This window comes from Pteropus medius, unplaced genomic scaffold, assembly GCF_902729225.1.
Source record: "Pteropus medius unplaced genomic scaffold, Ma_sr-lr_union100, whole genome shotgun sequence".
Lineage (NCBI taxonomy): Eukaryota > Metazoa > Chordata > Mammalia > Chiroptera > Pteropodidae > Pteropus > Pteropus medius.
Window position 1 is genome coordinate 799,274 of NW_024347855.1, and position 9,460 is coordinate 808,733.

At 38.8% G+C, this 9,460-nt stretch overlaps 1 protein-coding gene across 1 annotated transcript in view; it reads right to left on the minus strand.

The window, feature by feature from the left end:
- The window catches only part of CUL4A (cullin 4A), a 46,197-nt gene extending 36,950 nt beyond the window's left edge, over nucleotides 1-9,247 (minus strand). Inside the window, exons 1-2 of the mRNA XM_039878779.1 lie at nucleotides 8,895-9,247; nucleotides 7,805-7,920 (exon numbers count right to left, since the gene is read on the minus strand). Coding sequence (XP_039734713.1) covers nucleotides 7,805-7,920; nucleotides 8,895-9,048 — 270 coding nt within the window. The 5' untranslated portion in view covers nucleotides 9,049-9,247. The remainder of the gene's footprint in view (nucleotides 1-7,804; nucleotides 7,921-8,894) is intronic.
- Between the last annotated feature and the right edge of the window lie 213 nt (nucleotides 9,248-9,460).

Sequence of the window (9,460 nt, forward strand, 5' to 3'; positions counted from 1 at the left end):
TCATAATCTTATAAAACTCATTAACACATTTTACTTATGAAATAAAAATGATATAAATTTAAGAGAAATATTACTTTAATATATATTAATTCCCCCATGTTTGGATTTAACCATCGATAACAAGATGTAACACCACGAAAGAAAGAAACAAACCAAAAAACCCAGGCTAAGCTCACAACAAAGGCTTTTGCTCCATTAGTTAATCGTTAAGAGAATTCCAAAAACAAAATTACTACAAAATAAGTTTTAATATTATCCATGTATAAAATGTATTTTCTTTGGTAAAAATCAGGATCAGCTTAGTGATACATGTCCTTCATAGAACATCTTATTAGAACCATTTTCTGAATGCTCTAATTTCTGAATCAGGAGTCAATGTCCTCAAAACAATCTTTTCCTAGTTGTGACACGTTGTCATTGTTGAATTTCATAACCACCTCTTTCTCGTTTATGTCCTGTTTGGCACATACTATTTAATGTGAAGCACACTGAGATTAATTGTTTTTAAAACTGGTAATTTGGAGACCTCTTAAAACAAGTAGCCAAACCCCGGGGTAACCCAGGCTTGCTGTTGGTGCTGTTATTTCTCCATGTCTTTTGCTGAGTCACTGCTGGTATTTTCATGTTACAGATACCTCATTACCTTAGAAGACAGAGGGCAGCCCTGCTCTCTACCCACACTGGCACGGACCCTGGCAAACTTTTCTGTACTGTTACAGGAGCAGTACAACACAGGAGTCCCCTTTCCCAAAACAAGTTTTGGAGATTTAGTCATATTTTGAGATTGAGAAATACCTTCTCTAGATGTATAATGTACTGAATTTGACTTGTACTGCATGCTTCATATTAGGGTGCTATTGTTGTTCATATTTTTAAGAGTCATCACAGAGAAAAGGAATTTAACTAATCCTAATTGGAAGTGGGGAAGCAGCAGCACTTGGGTTTTACTTGTATTAGAATAGAGACGTTTTTCTTGTATCAACTTAGCGAAGTGGGAAAAATATGCTTGTCTGACTTTTCCCCACATCACGGCTGCTCTCTAATCAGTAGGTCTGCTGGGCCACCACACCCGAGTTCTTCAGATGGTTACCCGTATTAGGGCAGACAAGTGTATTAAAGGAAAACAGTAAGCACATCCACATCAACTGCTTGTCTATTTGTAGAATCAAACCCTCACCGCCAAGTGCACTCATCACTGCTAAAACAAAATGCTTCCCCTTAAGTGCGGAATACCAAAACATGAAATTAAAGTGAGCTGTGGGGTAAAAAGAACTATAGTGAATTTATGAAATTAGGGTGCACCAATTCTGGAAGAATATGTTTTACGTAAAGATGTTTATAGGGCTAAAGCTGAGACTGGAGAGATAAAGGAGTGAAACATATCACAGTGAGAAATCATAAAGGGAAAAAGCAGGCAAGTACTAAGACTTATTTATGTAAAGGAAGAGGGAAAATGAAAAACAATCCCCCCACTCCAGCCCTGGGTAAAACCACATCCCTGGATGACTATTATAAAGAAAGATATACTAGTTGGGGCACAAGGCAAAACTCACGATCTTTATTTCAAAGTTAAAAGGCCAGCACAGTGTTCTTAGAAACATTAGTAGCTCAGGATTGAACAATTTCCCCCATCAACAATAGTCCCTTGTTAAGCAATAAATAGTTGGGAAGATGGACTCCACTCAAAGGCAGGCCGATATAAATGGTGACCTGCTCACCACACAGGGAGAATATGCTAACAGGGCTCTATCCTTGCAGGTTCCTACCTCTAAGAAATGAGTAAACAATGTAAAAATTAAATCAGGACTCAAACTGAGTGAGAATAAATATGAGAGAAGTTTTCTAGGATGAGAGCTCTGAAGAAAACCAGTGACAGTCTTTTGGCTGTATTTACCAACACTGACTGCATAATAGATTCCCAGTTCCAAATATTAAAAGTAAATCACCTAATACAAATGACTAATTTTACTGAGAGATGAAAGCTGTTGAATTATGAAATCCTTTCTATAAGGCCTAATACATTTTAGTTTGAATAGTCTCCTGTTTTTAAATAACTTACGGTGTCGAATTCACTCTTAATTAACCTGTTACTTTCTCAAATTGGTTCATCAAATAATATGTCTATTTGTCTACCATTTTCTGGGTTGTTTCACTTTTTCTAATCAGTTTTTGCCATCTTGTTAATTCATTCACTACCTAACTCTACTCCATTCTCCTTCACTAAATTATTACCAGGTAGGAGGATCTCATAGAGATATTACTCTATGGCTCAAGATAAATAGCATGGCTTTTCTCAGAACCTCTGTCTGTTTCTGTGCATCAAAACTAGTCTGAAATTAATGCTTAGCCTTCCTCTGAAAACTTTTCAAAAATGCAATCTTTAGTTTTTTGTTGTCTCATTAAGTTGACAAGTAGGACCAAAACAGACATAAGACACACAAATATACTTTCTTCAGCAAGTGTGATTACAAGTCTAACCTCAGATCTTTAAAAACAGACCAAAAAGATCTCTGCATTCAAAATACTCTCCTCCTCTCATTACAAGAAGAAAATGACTATGGGTAGTATGTGTCTTTGTTAACTTTATCACCATATTTTGAATCTCCTTTTTTTGCCAAACGAGAACAAAGTAACAAAAAAATAATAGGCAGGCTGCACCAGACACACTGTAATTGTTTTCTCTTTCTAGGCAGGCCTTCTAAAGTGTCTATATGGGGTAGAAGATGCCTTGACAGGCAGATAAGAGACCCTGATAGAGAGATACTAAACCCCTCTTTGAGGAAACTGATTAATATCAAAACATGAATTTCTCCATCAAATTATCCTGAAAACTTCCTTTAAAAAAAACTTTCAAACTTTGGTGAGAATTGTTACTTTCACATAAGAGTCTTTGGCAAAGTTTATACCACACTACCTTAGCAGAAACTTAAGACTTTATTTTGAAACACCAGGTCAAATATACTGTCTAGCTAACTTTATCGGAGATTAGGATAAAGTGAGTGGTCAATAATTTCACAGTGATATCACTTACTATTTCTATCCCATTTGCTTCCATAAGATCTGAGCACCTCACCGTAGAGATGAACTTTGACTCTGGTACTTCTCTGAGTCACCAGGAACCTGCCTGCCTGCCTGCCTGAGTACATGCTCCTCTATAAGCTGATCAACTGATTGCCACACAGGCCCTCCTGAGATGCCCCCTGGAATGTGTAATACCATTTAGGGGTAAGAATCTCTAGCCCTCTCAAGACATGCATGTGGACACTCAGGGCATCTGGAAACACTGTTTATGATAATATCTATGGTGACCATTATGAGACATATTGCTGGGTAAAAGGTATGGCAAAGTCATTCTGCTAAGAATGATGATGGGCAAGTGATACCAGAGAGTCAAATCTCTAGGAAAAGAGGAATAATAAGCCCTAGTTGTAAGATTTAGTATTTTATTAAATTAAAAATCTATGAGAGTTTAGGCACTGGTAGGACTGCTTCTGGTAAAGACATAATAAAGAAACTAGACAAATACTTCTAATTGAAATGTGCCCCCCCCGCCCCCCCGCAACAAAACACACACAAAATATATGAAACAACGGTTTTCAAAGCAGTATACTCTGGGCTATGAAAGACAGTGATCTTTGGGAGATGGGAAACAAACAAGTCCCAACAGTTCTGGCTTCTGCATCCAGTTTCCAGGCTATAGAGCAAGTGCCTGGAACTGAGGCTGGAGTCTACTAGATGAAGGTCCAGAGGGAAGAGATGCAGCCAGAGTAGAGCTTGTGCAAGGAGACGAGGGTCTTCCTACAGTATTCAGCAGAGCACTGACCACCACAAAAGTGTGAGGAAATAACCACGGCCAGGAGGGAAAGAACCACCCAAAAAGTTTAGAGATAACAGTGTCTGGTGCTCCCACAGGGCCTGGAATAGCACCTTCCCACCAGCCAGACTGGAAAACCACAGGACACTGGGTAGAGTATTCAGGAAGGTTTTGCCTCAGTAGTGGGGGCAATTAGCTCTAGACAAAACACTGCTCTAGTCTTGCATAACAAATCTTAAAAGAAAAACTTTTAAAAGATCAAACTGTTTCCAAATAATTTAAGTCCAGAACAAATCTCAATAACATTTATAGGAATACAAGTCAAAATTCACAATGCCTGACATCCAATCAAAGATTATCAGAAGGAAAACAAAACTTGTAATGGGAAGAAAAATCAGTCCATTAAAAGCAACCCGAACTGTGAGATGGTCAGAGAAGGACAATAAAACAGCTATAATAACTGTTTTGTATGTTGAAAAGCTAAGTAGAAACAGGGAATCTAAAAAGTGATTCAAACTGAATACCCAAAGAGAAAAACAATTCATGGAATGAAAATTACACCAGATGGTATTAATGGCAGATTAGACATTGCAGAAGATTAGCGAACTTGAAGAAATGGATAACCTGAATAAGGCTATACTGCAGTTTAAAATCTTTCCACAAAGAAAGCCAAGATGGCTTCACAGGGGAATCAAACATTTAAGGAAAAAATGATACCAATTCTACACACTCTTCTGGAAAATGATATGAGAGAATATTTCCAACTCATTTATGAGGCCAGCATTTCTCTGATACCAAAATCAGACGAAGACATTATAAAAAGAGCAAACAACATACCATCTACCTTTGTGATCACTGATGCAAAAATTAACAAAATATAAGCAAACCGAATCCAACAATATATTAAAAAGGTAATGCCTCATGACCAAGTAGGGCTGATTCCAGGAACACAAGATTGGTTTAATATTTGAAAAATCAATCAATGTAATACATTAGAAAACAAAAATTATATGATTACTTTAGTATTCATAAGTTTTGTCAAAATCCAACACGTATCTGATAAAAACTTTCAGCAAACTAGGACCAGGAAGGACCCTCCTCAACCTGATAATGGCTATTTTTGAAAATGCCATAGTTAATTAACAAAATACTCAATGATAAAAGACGAAAAGCTTTCCCCCTAAAATCAGGAACAAGATAAAGATACCTGCTTTTTCCACTTCTATTAACCATACCAGAGGTTCTAAACAGCACAGTGTGGCAAGAATAGGAAATAAAAGGCATGCAGATCAGGAAGAAGTAAATCTCTATTCCCAGATGACACGATTGTCTATGTAGGGAATCTGATGGGATCTACAAAAAGCTTCTAGAAATAACAAGGTTATGTGAAATAACAAGTGAGGTTAACAAGGTAGCAATATACAAGATCAATATACAGAAATCATTTCTATTTCTATCCACTAAAAAACTAGAAATTAAAATTATAATACCATTTATAATAGATTAAAAATATGAAATGCTTAGGGATAAATTTGTACAAGGTCCGTATACTGGAACTAGAAAACACTGCTGAGAGAAATTAAAGAAGACCTAAATAAACAGAGAGCTGTCCCTTATGATCAACTGGCAGATTCTATATTGTCAAGACATCAATTCTCCCCACATTGATCTATAAACTGACATAATCTTCATCAAAATTCTAGCAGGCTTTTTGTAGAAATTGATAGATTCTAAAACTCATATGAAATACAAAGGACCTAGAATAGCCAAAACAATTTTGAGAAAGGATAAAGTTGGAGGGCCAATGCTCCCTGATTTCGAGACTCATTATCACTGCATGCATATGGACAATGATTTTTGACAAAGCAAAGGCAATTCAGTGGGGGAAAGGATAGTCTCTACAACAAATGGCACGAGAACTGGACATCTACAGGGAAGACACTGAACTTAGATTTATACCTCAAAACATACACAAAAATTCACCCGAAATAGATTATAGACTTAAATGTAAAACCTAAAACCCTAAGATGTCTTAGAAGGAAATACAAGAGAAAATTTTTAGGATCTCAGATACATACTAAAAGCACAATCCATAAAAGAGCAAAGGATACATAGACCATCAAAATTTAAACCTGCTCTGTGAAAGATATAATTAAGAGAATCAAAAGATAAGCTGCAGACTGAGAGAAAATACTATTTGCAAGGCAAATATCTGGTATAGGACTTGTACACAGAATACATAATAAACTCAAACATTTATAATAAACGACCACATAAGAAATAAGCAAAAGAGTTGAATACACACACTTCATTAAAAAAGTTATGTAGCATGGCAATGGACAAATAAGTCCTTAGTATCACTGAGGAAATGCAAATTAAAACCACAGTGAAATTACACCAAATTAGCTAAAATTAAAAAGACTGACAATACCAAATGTTGGCATAGATGTGCAACAACTTGAACTCTCATACACTAGTGGTAGATGTGTAAAGTGGTGTAGCCATTTTGAAAAACAAGAAATGTCTTATCGAGTTAAACATACACTCGCCATGTAACCCTGAGAATCTACTCCTAGATATTTATCCAAGAGGAATGAGAATACATGTCCACACAAAGACTTATTCATTAATCTTCATAGAAGCTTTATTCACAATAACCCCAAACTGGAACCCAAATAACCATTAACTGAGGAAAGGATAACCAGCTGTGGTATTCATAACACTCAGCAACAACAACAACAAAAAACAAATTACTGTCACACAGTCGGCATGAATATCACAAGCACTATTCTAAATAAAAGAAATTGGGTATAAAAGATTATAAAATTCATGGTTCTATTCAAATGAGATCTAGAACTGGTGAAATATACTGAGAGAAAGAAAATCAGTGATTGCCAAGGACTGGGTGTCAGGGGAGATGACTGAATGCAAAGGCACCTCAGGAAACTTTTTGAGGTGATGGAAATAGTCTATATCTTGATTATGGTGGCAGGTATACAATACTATATGTTTGTTAAAACTTACTGAAATATATATGTAAATTATACCTTATTAAAGTTGATTAAAAAATATAATAAACTCACACAAATGTAAGACAAAGAAGGGACATATGTCCATCAAAGTGTCAATAGTAGTCTTCTTTGCATAGTAGGAGCATAGGTGGTTTTAATTTTCTTCTTTGTACTTTCCATAATTTTTATAATGTAATCAATCACATAAACAGAAAAAAATTTAGATTTACATCTCTTAACAAGAATTTGATCACACTACAACCTAAAGGCTATTAACAAAGGCTATTAACAAAGGCTATTCTTTAAAAACAAGATATCAGAAAAACCAGTCTGCCCATAAATTGAATATCCAAAAAGTAAAATGTACTTTTGACCATTTTTATTAGAAAGGGAATATTATTACTTTAAGTTAAATGTATCAAAATCTGTTTGCATGTTTTAATTACAAGTAGTCATAAAACAGAATGAAGTGGGAAAAATGACTGTATTAACAAGTGAGAGTATAAGTTTTATGTATAACGTAACAGAATTATAACATTAATTTGCTGCATATTTGGAAAATGTTAAGAATCACGTGAGTCTTAGAAACACATCTTTCTCCTGTAATGGGATAACTTTAAATATCTTTCTAGGAACTTAAGTTTGAAAATAAAAATCACGCAACTACCAAAAAATGAAAACACTCATTGACTTGGGGCATGTTGTCATAGGACTCCCAGTGATCTTCAAATACTTAGATTTCTATTATTTCTTTCATTATTGACTCTGAAACAATACCAAGGACCATACAATCTACATCTGTATCACATTTCACTGGAGATGGACAACTGTTAGAAAACTATAAAAACAACCAGGTAGGTGAGAGACAGGATGCTGGCCTCATCACGTCTTGAAGTTTTCCTTGCCTATGAAACTTCTGCATTTATATCTCACTGAAAATTCTAACAAGCTCTACTTTCTGCCATGCATGGAGCCTTACCTGGTAGAGCTCTTCCAGGTTGTATCTGATGGAGGTACTACTTTGTATGGCTTTCACTGCCTCATGAAGCTTCTGCCAGGTGTCCTGAGTGTAGTTATCAGGCAATTTAGGTCGGTCTGTAAATCCAGATAGTCAGTGGGGAATGACATGCATGCTAACAATCACATATCTCTCAAAAAATAGTCTACAAAAAAGTACTTTAAAAGACACATAGATAAAGAACACAGAAATTAGCTTTTCCTCGACACAAAATATGTATTTATAAATTTCTTATGTTACAAACTATGCAACCACAATATCTTCGTTTTGCTAAATACATTTCATATTGACTGTTATGATAAATACACACAGAAAACATAAAAATCGCAGTCTCCTTTTACTTAAATTGACTTTACAAACGTATAAATATGGAATAACTAAGCTCTATATAACATTTAAAGTTAATTGTTTGGCGTTGGGAGAAAAGTAAAGAATAATCTTATAATTTCTATATCTATATCAAAAGTGTTTACTGAGATCCTAACAGTGATAGAACTGATAAAAAGTGGAGGAAGTAATAAAAATTACATCACGAAGAGCTTCACTAGCTACTGCTTATTCTAGCTTCGCCGTGCGAATCAAAATACCGGAATTATCTGGCCTAATTTACTCCAGTTGGACCGACTGTATAGATTAAGGAGAAAGCTGCTAGCAGTGAACTCAACCCGCTGCATTCACCGCAGCTTAAGCTGGCAGTCGGAAAGGCCTGTGCTCTCATCGGAAGTACCCGGAGACCCCAAACCTACTGAGAGCCCAGGGGTTGGGCCAATGACCGCCAACTCGTGAAGGAGACTTCCGAACAGACGGGGATCCAGCAGACGACACCACACCGCGCCGCCCCCACCCCTCCCCAACCCGCACAGTGCGGCCGCTCTGCTCAACACCTCCAGCCCTTCCGTGGTCTCTTCCCAGGCCGCCCCACCACCACTCTGTCCTGGGCAGCCTTCCGACCCCATCCTCGGCCTCCAAGACTCCTCTCCGTGACTGCCCTCTCCCCCTCCTCCTCCTGGCCCACAAACTACCCTCTCCCTAGGCCGCTCCCCATACCTACCTCGGAAATTCTTGATCACTAGTTTCTTGGAGCCGCCGCCGCCCCCTGGCTTGGAGGTGACGGCGGCCGCCGCGAGGGACGCGGGCTTGGTGAGGCCGTTGGTGTGCCCGACGAGCGCCGAGAAGTTGCCCTTCCTGGGGGTCTCGTCGGCCATGGCTGCGGCCGGGAAGCAGCGGGCGCCCCGCCCCGTTCGGCCGCCTCCTCCACCTCCTCCCGGAGCCGCGCGGACGGGCTGCTGGGCCTCTCCACTCCTCTCCCCTCAATAATTCTCGGCTCCGTCGGCGCCGCTTCGGTCCGGCCCAACCGCCTCCCGGCCTCCACCCGGCCCCAGCTCTGACCCGACCCCGACCCTACCCCGGCCCCGACCCGAACCCCGACCCCAAGGCTCGCGAGCGCGGCCAGTCCGCGTCAGCCGCGGTCCGTGTGGAACTTGCAACAGCGAGGGGGCGGCAGAGCCCAAGTCCTGTCAACTCCCGGGGGCCGGCGCGCCCCGAGCGGGCCGGCGGACCCAAAGTGCACGAACGAGTTGTCTTCGCTGAGGGAGGCGGGGGAATCTTAGCACAGAG